Genomic DNA, 17,605 nt, shown 5'->3' on the forward strand with positions numbered 1-17,605 from the left:
ACCTTATTACAAATAACCACATCTCTAATTTTATATTTTCTTTTATGGCTTCCCATCCATTTTAACATCCTCATATTTTTTATGCTTGTATTTTGTATATCTTGGTGCTTTGCCAACATTCCATGCCATACAACAAAGATGGCCTTGTAGCAATCTTGTAAAATTTTCCTTTTAGCTTTAATGGAGGTAATTGTTTTACCATGCAGGTTATATATGGAGATACAGATTCTGTAATGGTACAATTTGGCGTGCCTAGTGTTGATGCAGCTATGCACTTGGGCAGGGAAGCTGCTGATTACATTAGTGGGACATTCATTAAAGTAAGTTTTAGTGCTTTGGGTTGCTTATTTAATTTGCTATTATCATTTTCCCCTAGTATTTCCTGTATATACTAAAGAAATCATATTAAACTAGAACAAACTAATATGATCTTGCCAAAATCAGCTGAGGTTTGACAGACTTGGTGTTATGTATGGTTTGTGCACTCAACATTTACTAGTTGTTTTGCTGGTTATTTGAGAAGCAAAAATTCTACTTGTACTTTATCATATTGGAACACTTTCTAGAATTGTATTGCTATTGCATGCTGCTCGAGTAGTTTGTATTCCTTGCCACAAGCAAACTGAAATTGTGCTGTTTTTTGGTTGGAAGCTGTCACTAACTTCCCAATTGGGTATCATCTCTAATTTTATGTTTTGCAATAATGCAGTCTTAAGTCACGATGCTAGCACTGGGTTTAGTTAACAGTTTAATTCTTAGACACTTGAGCACCTAATGAGTAGTGAATTGTATGGATTTACTTTAAAAATGTGGCTGATTAGTGGTTACAGGTCTATCAGTCTCATCCTTGGGTCTTCTTTTAGAACATTTACATTTAGACTTTGTGCTATGATTATTTTGTACTGATTAAGAAGCACATCCCTCTTCCCCTGAATTGGTTGTTTCTATTTTCTTTTATGGTATCCGTGGTTTGAAGCCCATAAGACTAGAGTTTGAGAAGGTGTATTATCCATATCTACTGATTAGCAAGAAGCGATATGCTGGTCTTCTATGGACAAATCCAGACAAGTTTGACAAAATGGACACTAAAGGTGAGAATGTTATTGTTTAACTGTCAGTGCCTCATCATATTATGTTGACCATGTGTAGTGATAAATCAATTTATATTGACAGGCATTGAAACAGTTAGAAGGGACAACTGTCTTTTAGTTAAAAACCTGGTAAATGAATGCCTTCACAAGATTCTAATAGAAAGGGACATTCCTGGTGCTGTCCAATATGTCAAAAATACTATATCAGATCTTCTCATGAACCGCATGGATTTGTCTCTTTTGGTAATTACCAAGGTAAGATATAGATTTAGGTTAGGTATTTCTTCCTTTTCTATATGCTATGTTTTGAAAGTTCTAGTCATACTTAACATAGTAACAAAATATCTAACCTTGCATGGAATATCTCAATTTATTAGGGTCTAACAAAAACAGGAGATGATTACGAAGTAAAGGCAGCGCATGTTGAACTTGCCGAGCGGATGCGTAAGGTTGGTAGTACTCCATTGACCAAGTCATGCAATTGATTTGCTTTGAATGGAAAACTTATCAACTAAGAAGCAGGGAGAGTCCTATAAGCATGATGTATTGTGGTGGATACCTATATTGGACACTTCCGAATGTGTCGGGCAACCTATCAAATGTATTTTACACTTGGGAAACACTCCTGTATATCATGGAATGCTAAGAAGCACTGTTATAGATATGGATACTGTAACAAATGTGTACATAGATAGAGGGTTGTGATTGAAAAAAATTAAGGATATGGGCATAAGAAGAATATGATAGAAGACTTATATTTTTTTTATAGTTGGTATTGAATAATATCTATGATCATACTAACTAAGGAACAATGAAAATATTCAAAAAGTATCATTAGTCTAATATGAATGTACTGTTCAATCCTTCTTCTGCCCCTGTTGGTATGCTGTAGCGTGATTTGTTTTCAAACTAAAATGCATGTATATCTTTATTTCTTAAGTCATATGAGGGATGTAACTTTGAGCTTTGATTTGCAATATTCTAGTGGAAGATTTTTCTGATAGGTAAACTAATGAAAAAAAATTAATTCTCTTATATATATTTTAATGTTTCAATTGACAGAGAGATGCTGCTACTGCTCCAAATGTTGGGGATCGTGTACCATATGTCATTATTAAAGCTGCAAAAGGTGCCAAGGTAATCTATTTAGCACTTTATAATCTCCCAACAGTACTAATGTTATGCGTGCCAGGTATAAATCAAATTGATCATTTGATGACAATCAGGCTTATGAAAGGTCGGAGGATCCTATTTATGTGCTTGAAAATAACATTCCTATAGATCCTCAATACTACCTTGAAAATCAAATAAGCAAGGTTAGTTTAGCGGCTGAATTTTCATTCATATAAGCTTGCAGTATCTGACACGCATTTATCTTTCTCCTGTTTTCAACATGCTCTCATTGATATCATTTATTTGCAGCCACTTTTAAGGATATTTGAACCCATATTGAAGAATGCTAGCAAAGAACTTCTTCAAGGCAGTCACACAAGGTCTATCTCCATCTCAACTCCTTCAAACAGTGGCATTATGAAATTTGCTAAGAAGCAGCTTACTTGCATTGGCTGCAAGGCTCTAATCAGGTACAGTTCAAATGCTACACCCCGCTTACCAAAAAACAAAAGCGTCTAAATATTGTATTTCATTACTGATTTGAGTAGCGAACTTGAGCACATGGCGCCGTTGAGGCATGGCAGCACCGTTGAGGCCCTAATATCGTCTAAATGTCAAAGAATATTATATTATATTATATTACGAATGTATAATTACACATGCACACACATATATATATACACAAGTGGTATGGTATATACTAAAATTATCACAATACCCTAGCTTATATGCCTCATTAGGTACTATTGTGGTTTAATTTGTGACTTATTTGTTGTCATCATGATATTGCACATACAGAAGCTTGCTTGACCCTAATGGGCCAATGCCTCATCAAGGGTAGGCGCTAATCATAAGCACCCATCTGGGTCAAGGCATTAAGATAGATGTGTAGCCATATAAGAAAAGATAAAATTAGAAATAAAATTATTAGTAATAAGGTCAGAGTGACTCCTATTGGAGGTAAGATGCGTGAGACTGACATGATTAAAATGGTTTAGTCATGCAAGAAGAAGACCAATGAAGGTTCAAGTGAAGAGAGTGGATGGAATTTAACAAAGTATCAAATAAAAGAGGTAGAGGAAGACCAAGAAAAACTTGGTGGCAAACACTTGAGGTTATATGAGTTATAAGGGCAATGCAGAAGATAAAACCATAGATAGAAATAACTGGGGAGCTAAAATTTATGTAGCGGACCCCACATAGTTGGATAAAGACTTGATATGTTGTTTTATCATTGTTGCAAACCTTGAGAATGTGTGAGAGACTGTATGCATTTTGACCCCCACGTGTTCAATAGTTAACGAAATAACTTGTGGATGGAAGAAACATTTTGTGATATCCTTTAGTTGGAGTGGAAAGTTCACGAAAGTCAAAGGGTGCCTAAGTTAGTTTGATTGGCCTTGCTATAAAAATTAATGTAAAAGTGCATAATTTAAGGAAGTCTTCCTTTGGCGAGCTTAGTCCCTTGAATTTGAAATTGATTAATGCTAACAAGTCAATGAAGTATTATATGAGAAAAATTAGATTAAAAAAGTTATTGGTTTGTGTCATGGTGTATCCACTTGATGACATGATCAATATTCCCTTTATGTTTGTAGTGTAATGGAACTTAGATTCAAAACTATATCTTTTTTGACAATAATAGCCAATACCAACACTAAGGTTAAGATTCTCAATCTATTTAACTCATGTTAGTGCAATCAGAGAAAACAAGAGCACTTCCAAGTTGTCATAATTAGTTTATTTTCATCATTTGACCTTTGTGGGCTGTACTGATTTGGCAATTTTCTAGGTTGAAATTCCTTAGGAAGAACTTTTTACATTTAACTAAGCTGAGTCCCATCCTAGCAGACTAGCCATGTAACATATACTCCCAAACAAACCACTTTTATCTTATAGGGGAGTCCATTTATATATTTAGTTGAAGTGCTTTTTTCCTCTCTTTGGTTTAGATGTTCCATTTATTTGCTTGAGTGGTAATGCCACTAATCTCTCTTTCATGAAAAAAATATGGGTTAAAAAAACAATATTACTAATAATAATAATAATTGTAATTAAAAAGATTGTTTAATGTTGATTATTCTCGAAATTATGGGAATTGGTTGGTGATATTTTTTAGTCTAGCTTTCCTAAATCAGAACAGATCCTATCTCTAGAATTTAGAAAGAATATTTGTTTTAGATATTTCCTATTCTTGTTTTATATCTTTTTACTTTCTTTGTATAGTGTACAACATATCTTTCCTTTTATGTATCTTTCCTATGTTGTATTCTTCTTCCCTATTAATAGGGAATGTAATACCGGTGTCTATCAATCAACAATAATAGAGAATGTTCTTGTTTCTCCTACATATTTCTGATCCAATTTTCTACATGGTATTAGAGCCTATTCTCCCTGATCATCAGTTGTGAGCCTTTATTGCCACGATTACTCCTTTGTTTTCCCCTTCATTGCCTTGTTGTAATTCCCTATAATCTCAAAAATCTCTGAAATAGCTTCTCCCATCTCAATGAGAGAAGCAATGCCAATTGAGCAATCTGTCGGGGGTCTCCAGCTGGTGCGCTACCAAGAATGCACCATTACTATCGTCTAGATGGTGGGAACTACCTTCCATGGTCTCAGTTGATGAGAACTTTTTTGAAGGGTCAAGGGAAAATTGCTCACCTCATTGGACCATCACTGAAGGCTTCAGATTATGCATTTGCTACTTGGGATGTAGAAGACTCAATGTTGATGTCATGGCTTTGGAGTTCAATGCTTCCCAAGGTAAGCAAGAACTATGTGTTTTTATCTACGACTAGGGATATTTGGGAAACAGTTAAGAAGACCTACTCTAAGGTGCAAGATGCATCAGTTGTATATGAGATATAAACAACGATCGGTAGCACAAAACAAGGCTTTGTCTATAACTGATTATTGCAATCGGATGAATGGCTTTTGTCTTAAATTAGACCATTATTAAGACATAAAAATGGTGTGTAGTGAGGATGTTGTTATTTTGACCTCTATGCTGGAGAGAGATGGAATAGGAGAGTTCTTAGCACGTCTTAACCCTGAGTTTCATTAGGTGAGAGCACAAATCCTTAGCAAGGAAAAAATCCCATCATTAAATGAGGTATATTTTATAGTAAGGGGTGAGGAGCATAGGAGGAAGGCCATGTTTAATGATCATAACATGGAGGGGTCGGCAATGGTGTCTAACAAGGTGCAGGGTTCATAGATGAAGTGTCTGCAAGGCAGAGATTAGTCTTCCTCTAAGCAAAATAAGGAGGGTTTATGGTGTTCTTACTGCAAGAAGCCAAAGCATACGAGGGAAACATGCTTTAAATTGCATGGAAAAGAGGCAATGCTAAACAAAACGGGAGGATTTAAGAACTTGTAGCCTAAGAATCAAGCAAAGGCATATCTCTCAACTAAAGAACCAGGGGAGCCAGCTGAGAAAGCTGACTCTACTATCTCCTTTGATCTGGGAGAATTAAATGCCGAGGAAATTGGGAAGCTGAAGTTTTTCTTAAAGACTCTTCAAGGAGAATCATGTTCCTTGGCTCCAGCAGGTATGTGCTTTAATTCTGAACTCTCTATTGCCTCATATAGAGCTAGGAATGAACTATGGATCTTAGATTTTGGAGCTATTGATCACATAACTCCTGACCTAAAATTGTTTGAGAATTATGAACCAATAACCAACTCCAAAAAATTTATAGTAGCTAACAGCCATACTGTTCCTATAGTTGGGCAAGGAAATGTGTGTTTGAACCCCTCTCTACTTGGCCAACATGTGCTTCATGTGCCTGGCCTCTCCACCAATCTACTTTCAGTTCATAAACTTACCCAAAATTTTAATTGTTGTGTGATTTTTTCACCTCATGATTGTGTGTTTCAAGATCTGGGCACAGGGAGGATGATTGGTGTTGCTAAGGCACTAAATGGGTTGTACTACTTACAAAGGATCAGTGAGTCACCTGCAGGAGATTAGCCTATCCTAGCCTGCTCTTCTCTACCAACTTCTACGCAATCTAATGTTTGGCTCCAACATTTTAGATTAAGGCATCCACCTTTTTCTTTGTTAAAAGCCATGTTTCCAAATTTGTTTCAAGGTTTAGATTTCAATAATTTCCACTGTGATGTGTGTGAATTATCTAAACACCATCGGATGCCTTATGCTATTAGCAATAAACTCTCTTTGTTTCCTTTCTCTTTAGTGCATTCTGACGTGTGGGGGCCTTCTAAAGTTGCCAATTGTTCTGGTGCTATATGGTTTGTCTCGTTTGTTGATGACTGCACTAGAATGACTTGGGTATACTTACTAAAAGATAAAACAACTATCATTGGCATCCTACCTTTGTTTCATAGGATGATCTTCACCCAATTTAGGGTTTCCATTAAAAGGTTCAGAATTGATAATGCAAGAGATTACTTTAATCATTACTCAAATCATTTTTTTCATAATGAAGTACTCCCCAGCATAATGGAGTTGCTGAGAGAAAGATGAGGCATCTCCTAATTGTAATTTGAGCTCTCTTGCATCAACATTCTGTCCCTAAGTCCTTTTGGGGTGAAGCAGTGCTAACTGCAACCTATTTGATCAATCAGGTCCCTTCAAGAGTCCTAAGTCAGCTTACTCCTTTTCATTGTCTCTCTTCTCACTTTCCAAAACTTGGTTTTCATACTTATCTTGCTCTTAAAGTGTTTGGATGTGTGGCTTTTGTTCATATTTCTAAATATCACTAGGATAAATTTGATCCTCGAGCCCTTAGATGTGTCTTTCTTGCCTACTCTCCTACCCAAAAGGGGTACAAGTGCTATCATCCTTCTACTCGAAAGATCCTTGTGTCTAAAGATGTGGCTTTTGTGGAAACTGAGTCCTTTCTTAAGCCTCCTACTTTTGGTCCCCAGGGGGAGATTGTAGTCGGTGACCATGATCTAACCTAATTTGGAGTACTCTTCCTTAGAATTTTTTCCACATCCTAAAACCTGGCCACATTCTTCACCTTTTTCACTAGATCCTACCTCCGCTGCCTTACCTACTTCTCCTAACCCCAAGTCCACAAAATCAGGAGAATTGGGAATACCTCTTGATTCTCTAATATTAGTCCATCCAAGGACATCTCCTACTAGGTTCAAGGGCTCACCTTATGTGTACTAGAGGAGAGATAGTAACACTTGTACCCCTTTTGAGTGGGTGAGTATCTAAGAAAAACACATCTGATTGCTCGAGGATCAAGTTTATCGTGGTGTTGTTTGGGAATGTGAACAAATGATACACAACCAAACACCCGAAGGGGAAGAGAGGAATGTAAGAACTGATCGAGAAAGAAAGAGGATAGACAGTGAAGAGGACTTTGATTTTGTAGTAACTTGGTAGGGACTCGGCTAATGAGATAGGCTGTTGTAAGGACTGCTTCCCCCCAGAAGGATTTAGGAACATTGCGGTGATGAAGAAGAGATTGAGCCACATTAAGGAGGTGTCTCATCTTCCTTTCAGTTGACCCATTTTGTTGGGGAGTATCAACACATGAAGATTCATGGATTATTCCTTCTTGCTGGAAGAATTGGTGCAAGTGATGATTAAAACAATCCCTTGCATTATCAGTTCTTAATCTTTTGATAGGCGAACCAAATTGAGTTGCAATCATTTTATAGAAAAGGGAAGAACTGAACTAATGGTGGCCTTATCTTTTAATGGAAAAACCCAAATCATACGAGTACAATCATCAATGAAAGAGATAAACCAACGAGTTCCAGAACAATTAGGGATTTTAAATGGTCCCTACACATCTGAGTGAATCAAAGTGAATGTTGTAGAAGAGATTTTATTGCTAAGAGGATAGGACACACGGTGATGCTTAGACAGAACACAAAAATCACAATGAAAAAGGCTAGGGTTTAAAGATCCAAACAATGTAAGAAACATGGATTTCAATAGAGTTAAAGGAGGATGACCGAATCGGTAGTGTTGCAGCTATACATCCCTATAATTTGAGGTTGACTGAGATGAGCAGGCAACAGTTGGAAGCTGTTCCTTTGTAGGATAAGTGACTTCTCTCATCAGGAAGGACAACCCATTGCATTCTCTAGCAGCACCAATCATCTTCCCTGTTGTCATGGCCTGAAATTCACACAAATGAGGGGAAAAAATAGCCCAATAATTCAAATCTTTGGTTAGTTGGTGAATAGAGACAAGATTGGCTGATAAACTAGGTACATGAAGAACCTGTTTGATGGAAAATCGAGGGTTTAGAGTGACTGTACCCTGGCCTGAAATTGGAACAGATGTTCCATTGGCTATTGTGATTTGTTTAGAGGTGGAAAGAGATTGGTAGGCATCTAAAACATGGGAATGAGGTGCCATGTGATCAGTGGCCCCAGTATCTAGAATCCATACATCATGTTTATCAGTCTTAAAGGCTGGAAAAAATGCTAAATGAAGGTAGTTACCTGAGGAGTCTTGGTGTGCAAGAGAGCATGAACTGTCTTGTAAGGTCTTGAGGAACAACTTTAACGTAGAGATCTCATCAATGTTTAAAAAATAGCACCTGGAGCAGACTCAATTTGGGTAGTTAATCCCACTGCCTCTTGATCCTTGCTGCATACATATGCTTGAATCTTGGCTGCCAGATTTTTAAAACTTCCAAAACGATTCAAAACCACTTCCTTTCCATGGAGCTTGAAACAAGTCTCTCTAGAATGCCTCGGTTTATTACAAAAGGTGCACCATAGCGCCTTTTTATTTGCAGCTTGAGACTAAAATTCTCCCCTTCTTGCTTTCATCCTCGATCCGCCTCTTTTGTTGGACGCCATGGCTGATTTTTTTGGACCAGTTTTAGTCACTACAACAGCCCTTCGATTGGAGATTATGGCTGATCTTTCTGACCCAGCTTCATGAAGCATTGTTGTCCTTCGATTCTCCTCACTTCTAACCATAGCGAAGAGCTCATGGAGTGCTGGAATTGGAAGCTTTTCACTCCCTAAGATTTGCACCCGAACCTGATCGAAGTTGAGGCCTGCTAGGAACTCAACCACTCTATCTCTTTCAAATATTTGACTAAGAGTTGCAATATTAGTATTGTGTACCATTTTAATATTTTGATAATGGTCTAACTCTAGCCATAACCCATGCATCCTATTATAGTATTCAGTAACACTCATGCCCCCTTGTTTAGTGCTACTATGTTTAGTTTTAACCTCAAATATAGCTGATGCATCATGGATTTTGGAGAAAGTCTGCCGTACGGTTTTCCAAATCTCTAGCCAAACCCAAAAACATATAATTTTTACTTACCTCGGGTTGTATGGCATTCCAAAGCCATGACATGATTTGAGCATCTTTTACCTCCCATGTTGGAAGTGCAGGATCTGTTAGTTTTGGAGGAGTCAAAGTCAGATGGCTGATTTTTCCTTTACCCATGAGGAATGTTTGTACCAGTTGGGCCCATTGTAAATAATTCCTATTATTTAATCGGTAGGATTGGTGGATTCTAGGTAGCTCTCCAGTCCCTGATCCAGTTCCGGCTTCCCTTGATGGAGCCATTGGAGTCGATTTTCTAGTTGCCAGATCTGGAGTTACTCCTGAATGGTCCGACATGGCTGTTCCAGTTGGTGAGAAAGAGATCGAATGCAATGAAGGCACGTTGAACACAAGGATGGGCTAGAAAAATGTTGGAGGGCTGATCTGGAGTAGCTGGAGGCGAGAGGGTGGCAAACGCATCGGCGCATGGGGGTCGGAGACGAACTGGACGGTGGGGCGTGGGGGCATGTGACGGCTTCGATGGAGGTGGGTCTTCGATGGTCAGCCGATCTGATGGCAGCGAACCCAATGGCAGTGACGATGCTGGTAGGTGGTGGCTAGATAGTGCGCTGAAGGCACTCGAATTGACTAAAACCGGTGGTGGAAGAGGAACCCAATGAGGGGGGGGCTGGTGTAATAAAGGCACTAGGGTTTTAGTATATTAGGCTCTGATACCATGTTAAACTCTCTGATACCATGTTAAACTTTAGGAGAAACTCAATGATCTTATTCATCTAACTATGAACACAATCAGCTCTCTTATAGAGAGGGAATACAACAACAAAGGAAACAACAAGAAAGGAAAGATAATCAACAATAAGGAAAAAGGAAAGATATATACAGCCCTTTAAGGAAAGATCCTAATTCTAGTTTAGGAATTAATCCTAACCAGATTTGGATATCTCTAGAAGAAGGGTTCCATATTAGACTAAATCTCCATTGCTTTAGTCTTAGATATACTCATGATCCAACAACTCCCTTTGTATTCGAGAACTCTTCCATCCAACCTTCTATCAAAGAAAAGAGTGGGGAGCTATTGTTGTAACATAGCCTTCAAAAGACCCTTTGGAGGGAATCTCCCCCAAAGGCACCTAGCCAGCGGAACAAGCTTCAGTGACCTGAAGACTCTTCTGCAGGCCCCTTTGGTGCTCATCAAGCTCAAAGGCCTAACCTACCTTGGATGATGACCTACTCCACCCCTCTGAGCCTTCGGGGCTTCTCTTATGGCTTTACCCAGGTCTCTTCTGAAGACCTAGCCAGCCCCTCTTCAGGGCACCCTTCCAGCCTTCCGATCTTAACCCATAACGCTTACACCCAAAGGGTATTTTCAAATGTGTTCGTGCATGGGTGCCACATGTCCTTATCAAAGAAAAGAGTGGGGAACTATTGTTGTAACATAACCTTCGGAAGACCTTTCGGAAGGAATCTTCCCCAAAGGCACCTAGCTAGCAGAACAGGCTTTGGTGACCTGAAGACTCTTCCACAAGCCCCTTTGGTGCTCATCAAGCTCGAAGGCCTAACCTACCTTGGATGATGACCTGCTCCACCCTTCTAAGCCTTCGGGGCTTCTTTTATGGCTTCACCCAAGTCTCTTCCGAAGATCTAGCCAGCCCCTCTTCGAGGCACCCTTCCAGCCTTTTGATCTTAACCCAGGACACCCAAAGACCTGACGCCTACACCCGAAGGGTCTTGCCAGATGTCTTCATGCATGGGTGCCACATGTCCCAGTCCTTTAGCGACTATAAATTACTCCTTGGACCCACGCCTTCGGGGACCAGTAAGTACTCCAAATACACACCTATCAACAACACCCTCTTTTAGGGGACCTCGTTCCTTTCGAAGCCCATACCTGTATAGCCCAGTCCCCTTTCTGAAGAGTCATTGTCATTCCGAAGACTAACACCAAACATCAACACTTTGCACCCGCATCATCATCATTAGCCCTATCAACATGGCTAACTTAGGCATCGAAGGGCCTGCACAGTAGAGATCCCTACTTGCCTTTTGACTGTCTTTGTCTTGTAGGCAACCCCTGAAGACTTGGAAGGCCCATCTGGAGATTACCTCCTGAAGACTTCCAACTCTTTCGGAGCTGAACTCGACCGAAGACTCAGCCAACAACCCTACAACACCCTTCAGGATCTGTCGCCTCCGAAGACCCTCTTTGGGGTTCTCTCATCAAGACCAATCCCGAAGACCCTTCGGGCCTCTCCTTCCCAAAGACTTCTTCAGGTCAATTCCATATAAGATTTCTTGAGGACTCACTCCTGCTCACCCACTCCGTCCTCACCAGGCCCTATCGAGCATTCCCTAATGATGAGAATCATGGAGGGCCAACTAACAATGATGCAATCAAATCAGTCAATCCAATCAACCGTGTTGGAATTGGATGGATACTAATTCCTTTTTGACTAAGATTCTTATTTAACAAGATATTTACTTATTTCCTATATAGTTTAGGATTGAGTTAGTTTTATTATTCCAACTTATAGTTGGATTTGGATTAGCTTAGTTTTATTAATCCAACTTGTAGTTGGATTGGGTTACTATTGTTATTCCTACTTCTATTTGGAGTGGGCTAACTAAAACCCATTATATTTAGGATTTGGATTTTTATTAGTTTTCAAGTAGAATTAGGATTTAATTATTTTGGCCTATTTAAAGGCTTTACCATTGTGAAAAAGGGAGAGAAGATTATGAATTGAATTTGAGAGATTTCTCTTTTCTATCTTGTTCTTCAATGAACAAAGTTTCAAACTTATCAAAGGAATGATTTCTTTGTGGCGTTCAAATTCTGAACTTATCAAAGATCTGGGCAGTCTTTGTGGCGTTCAACAACACAATTCTTGGTTCTTGTTTTCGCATATCAACGGGTCTAGTTTTTAACATAATCTAGGTTCTTGGTTCGTGAATCAACGGGTCGAGAATTATTTGCCTTATATCCGATTTTGGCTTTTTTAGGGTTCGTTTCAATCTTTCGTGCTTCATTCCATCGCGGGTTCACATCAGTTGCTATCAGAGTTCCGAAGCGCGTATCAGTTAATGATGAGAATCATGGAGGGCCAACTAACAATGATGCAATCAAATCAGTCAATCCAATCAATCGTGTTGGAATTGGATGAATACTAATTCCTTTTTGACTAAGATTCTTATTTAACAAGATATTTACTTATTTCCTATATAGTTTAGGATTGAGTTAGTTTTATCATTCCAACTTATAGTTGGATTTGGATTAGCTTAGTTTTATTAATCCAACTTGTAGTTGGATTGGGTTACTATTGTTATTCCTACTTCTATTTGGAGTGGGCTAACTAAAACCCATTATATTTAGGATTTGGATTTTTATTAGTTTTCAAGTAGAATTAGGATTTAATTATTTTGGCCTATTTAAAGGCTTTACCATTGTGAAAAAGGGAGAGAAGATTATGAATTGAATTTGAGAGATTTCTCTTTTCTATCTTGTTCTTCAATGAACAAAGCTTCGAACTTATCAAATGAGTAATTTCTTTGTAGCGTTCAAATTCTGAACTTATCAAAGATCTGAGCAATCTTTGTGGCGTTCAACAACACAATTCTTGGTTCTTGTTTTCGCATATCAACGGGTCTAGTTTTTAACATAATCTAGGTTCTTGGTTCGTGAATCAACGGGTCGAGAATTATTTGCCTTATATCCGATTTTGGCTTTTCTGGGGTTCGTTTCAATCTTTTGTGGGTTCATTTGGCTTCATTCCATCACAGGTTCGCATCAGTTGTTGTCAGAGTTCCGAAGCGCGTATCAGTTGGTATCAGAGCTTTGGCTCTAAAATTGGGTATTATCTATCCTTTTTTTTTTTTTTTTTTTCTTTTTTTTTCATTCCTATATCATGAAAGATGCTTGAAGGTTTGGAAAGAAGGCAACCACAAAAATATCATGATTGGCAACATAAGCGTGATGTTTGGGATGAATTTGAGGAAGAATTAAAGTTCATGTGAGTGTTGTTGAATCGTCTCGAAAAAGAGAAGATCAAAGAGAAACATGAGATTGAGAGTTTAGAAAAAGGTGCAGATGATGGTGGCGATCAGAATGTTCATATCATTGAAGTTGAAGACAAAGACGAGGGCGATATAAAAAGGAATCTCATTGTTGAAGAAAGTGAAGTTGAGAAGGCTCTCATGGAAAATCAACAAATAATTTTACATGAGTACGAGGAGCCCTACCTTGTATGTGGAGAAACTAACAAATCTGTTCCAAGTTTGGTTAATTCTTTGTTACAAGATTTCGAGGATGTGACCTTTGAACTTGGTGAACCATTCCAAGTGTTTGGGAAGATTCATGACTATGCCGACAAGCTGATCGTTCCAGTTTACGATTCAAGGACGAATCGTCTTGAAGAGAGAGGGAATGATGAGAATCATGGAGGGCCAACTAACAATGATGCAATCAAATCAGTCAATCCAATCAACCGTGTTGGAATTGGATGAATACTAATTCCTTTTTGACTAAGATTCTTATTTAACAAGATATTTACTTATTTCCTATATAGTTTAGGATTGAGTTAGTTTTATTATTCCAACTTATAGTTGGATTTGGATTAGCTTAGTTTTATTAATCCAACTTGTAGTTGGATTGGGTTACTATTGTTATTCCTACTTCTATTTGGAGTGGGCTAACTAAAACCCATTATATTTAGGATTTTGATTTTTATTAGTTTTCAAGTAGAATTAGGATTTAATTATTTTGGCCTATTTAAAGGCTTTACCATTGTGAAAAAGGGAGAGAAGATTATGAATTGAATTTGAGAGATTTCTCTTTTCTATCTTGTTCTTCAATGAACAAAGCTTCGAACTTATCAAAGGAGTAATTTTTTTGTGGCGTTCAAATTCTGAACTTATCAAAGATCTGGGCAATCTTTGTGGCGTTCAACAACACCATTCTTGGTTCTTGTTTTCGCATATCAACGGGTCTAGTTTTTAACATAATCTAGGTTCTTGGTTCTTGAATCAACGGGTCGAGAATTATTTGCCTTATATTCGATTTTAGCTTTTTTGGGATTCGTTTCAATCTTTTGTGGGTTCCTTTGGCTTCATTCCATCGCGGGTTCGCATCAGTTGCTGTTAGAGTTCCGAAGCGCGTATCACCTAAGCTTCCTAAAGACAAACAAGTTTTAATTGTTGTATCCTTGCAACGACGACGATTTGATACAACAATTACAATGATAATTGAGGGTTTAAACATTTTAGTTCCTTTTTCCACCAAAATATTAGAAGAAAAAAAATCAGTATATTAAACTTTTGAAACATTATATGTGTATTCAAAGTAAGGGTCATTGTCTCCTCTTCCTCTATGCATATTTTTTTTTTTTCCCTCTCATACTTCAATCCTGTTGATTACTAATAATTCTTGTTACTTGGATCAGTAATTCTGATCGGACTCTCTGTTCACATTGCAAAGGAAGAGAAGCTGAACTCTATTGCAGAACTGTAGCTAATGGTATGTAAAGAGCTTTATTTATTTTAAATGTTGAATTTGATTCCTGATGCTGTGATGGAAACATGCTGGTCTTTCCTGGAAAATAAGTACACAAATCAATAGACATAGTTTGTTGTAGTGTCTGAGCTCGAGAAGCTTTTCGGGAGGCTGTGGACTCAGTGCCAGGAGTGCCAAGGCTCTCTTCATCAGGACGTGTTGTGCACCAGGTTTTCCTCAACCCAACTCATGATCTTTTCCTTGTGTTATGTGAGCAACACATTTTTTATGTGCCCCTTTTAGATTTTTTTACCACATTGGCATCATGAACATGAAATTTGACCATTATTACAGGGAATAGCATCTGAAGAAATGTTAGTTGCAATGTGAAGCCTTTGTGCTATGTCTGAAACTAGGACTAGTGGAAGGAAATAAAATCAAGGGAACTTGGATGTAAAAATGCATGTGACAAACCTGTTCCATTCCATCAAAAAGTCCTTGTCCAAAGATATCCTTAATGTCCCCCGCATTAAAAATTGACACTGGAAATTTTAAGCAATGGTCTTCTAGTTATCATGCTTAAGATATATCATTTTCTTGTTCTTTTTATTAAAAAAAAAAAAAAAATCCTTGTTCCAAACATAGCCATAGTATCCCTCATGCCAAATAATGACACTGGGAAATTTAGGCAGTGGTCTTTCAGTTTAATGTACGAAACGATATTCTTATGGATAGCCTTGGCGCGCGGTTGAATTAATATCTGTTGTTTGCTTCTTGATTTCAATTCTGTTTTATGGTTTTTTTAGTCGGGACTGTCCAATATTCTACCGGAGGAAAAAGGCACAGAAAGACATGGCAGAAGCGAAGCTTCAATTAGATAGGTGGAACTTTTAGCACTGTGGCTTCAACAGGATGTGTATCTTTTTGCCTGCTGGAAGGCTGGTGTCTTTTTTGGGTAGCAGATGAAGCAGTTGAGATAATGGAGTCGCATCTCATATCTGACTGAGGTATCAATTTCCCGTGGAAATTTGTGTTGGAAAAGAAGATAACTTAAATAGATGCAAGGCCGTTGCCCTCCTCTCCCTTGTAATCCTCTCGTGTGTGTGTTTTGGGTAATTGCAATTCGGTGGATGGAAACCATTTTAATTTGTTAGGAAAAGAAAGTTCATATAGGTGGGAAGGGATGAAAAACTCAATATTTGCAGCAAATGAAGTGTATTATTGTATTGGAAGCGTTTAAACGAGAGCGTTGGTTATATGTAGAATTGTTGTTTGTTAGTAGAGAGAACTGAGAAACTTTTGTTTTTTGCAGCGCAATTGTTAAAGCCATGAACGGAGTGGTTCCGCACTTCCACTTCCACTTCCACTTGCATCGAACAAGAATCCCATCTATGGTGACTAATCGTATAACCGGCTGTAATTTCCTTTGTTTGTTTGTTTGTACGAACGAACTCTAAACCCTAAAGTGGTTAATGTGATACTATATATTACAATTGCTTGCTCGTTCCACTCATTCATTCATGGCCTTGCTTGATATATATATATATATAGAAGGAATGTTGCTGCTAGATGAAAGCAACTATTTAACTTTACTCTTTCTGTGATTTCTGTACAGTCTGTCTTTTCAGCGCTTAATTCCGCACATCTGGCTAATAAATTAGACTGTTGCCTTGAAGTATTGGGCCTGGCCGCCGCCTTGCAGTAAGAGCTCAAGCATCCTGGATTTCTACGAGGAACCGAATCCAAATCCAAATCTATCAATAATAATAACATCGGTCCGAAAAAATTCAAACCACAGCAAGAAAGTCCTCATCAAACCGTCCGTCTCCATGATGTATAACATTTTACCAACACACCAAAGTTAATAGACTACACTCTACCTTGAATGAATATAACAATGGCATTCTGACGTGTCATGAGATCCAAACTATAAGAATAATGGTAAGTGTCATGATAGTCATGACACTAGCGGGCAAGTGTGGTGTGTTGCGCCTCACATGAGAGGAGGCGCAGCACACCCAATGGTGTGCTGCCAGTCAGGCGTCATGACTGTCTTCAGTCCTAGCATTACTCAAAGTATAATAGAAAACTTTGTCATCCCCTATTAAGTCTTAGCTAGCTAGCCGGCTGGCCCCACAACATGCATGGTCTAACATAACATCTTTAATAAAATTAAAATTAAGATAGATAAATCAAAATAAGGTATGGCTCATGTTACACAGAGTGATCATAGTCTAGCATTAGATCCTCAGACGATAACCTTGCCTGTTACTAACTATGAGGCTTTCTTGAAATTCCAAATTTCTTAGCAATCTACTAGTAATTACATGGCCTTGTGTTATTCAAAACTCTTCTATTAGGCCTTGGATTTTGAAGCCTTGTGTTATTCAAAACTCTTCTATTAGGCCTTGGATTTTGAACTCTGACACCACCAATCACATGTGTGTTAATAAAGACATTTTCTTTAACCTTATCTTTTTTGAAGATTTACCAACAATCACTCTTGCAAATGGCACCAAAACGCCAGTTAAAGGGATTGAGACAATCTCTCCTGCCTCTTCTTTCTCTTTAAATTCTATCATTTATGTTTCACTTAGTCCTTTTAATTTGTTTTCTATTAAATGCTCACTAGAGACTTAAATTGTTTAGTAACATTTACTTCTACTT

The 17,605-nt window shown here is 38.1% G+C and overlaps 1 protein-coding gene across 1 annotated transcript in view; it reads left to right on the forward strand.

The window, feature by feature from the left end:
* The window catches only part of LOC127799508 (DNA polymerase delta catalytic subunit), a 118,130-nt gene extending 101,696 nt beyond the window's left edge, over positions 1-16,434 (forward strand). The window contains exons 21-31 of the mRNA XM_052333593.1: positions 207-320; positions 977-1,091; positions 1,174-1,346; positions 1,469-1,540; positions 2,154-2,228; positions 2,318-2,407; positions 2,514-2,674; positions 14,889-14,962; positions 15,081-15,168; positions 15,745-15,945; positions 16,251-16,434. Coding sequence (XP_052189553.1) covers positions 207-320; positions 977-1,091; positions 1,174-1,346; positions 1,469-1,540; positions 2,154-2,228; positions 2,318-2,407; positions 2,514-2,674; positions 14,889-14,962; positions 15,081-15,168; positions 15,745-15,832 — 1,050 coding nt within the window. The 3' untranslated portion in view covers positions 15,833-15,945; positions 16,251-16,434. The remainder of the gene's footprint in view (positions 1-206; positions 321-976; positions 1,092-1,173; positions 1,347-1,468; positions 1,541-2,153; positions 2,229-2,317; positions 2,408-2,513; positions 2,675-14,888; positions 14,963-15,080; positions 15,169-15,744; positions 15,946-16,250) is intronic.
* Positions 16,435-17,605: the final 1,171 nt, after the last annotated feature.

This window comes from Diospyros lotus, chromosome 4 (assembly GCF_014633365.1).
Source record: "Diospyros lotus cultivar Yz01 chromosome 4, ASM1463336v1, whole genome shotgun sequence".
Lineage (NCBI taxonomy): Eukaryota > Viridiplantae > Streptophyta > Magnoliopsida > Ericales > Ebenaceae > Diospyros > Diospyros lotus.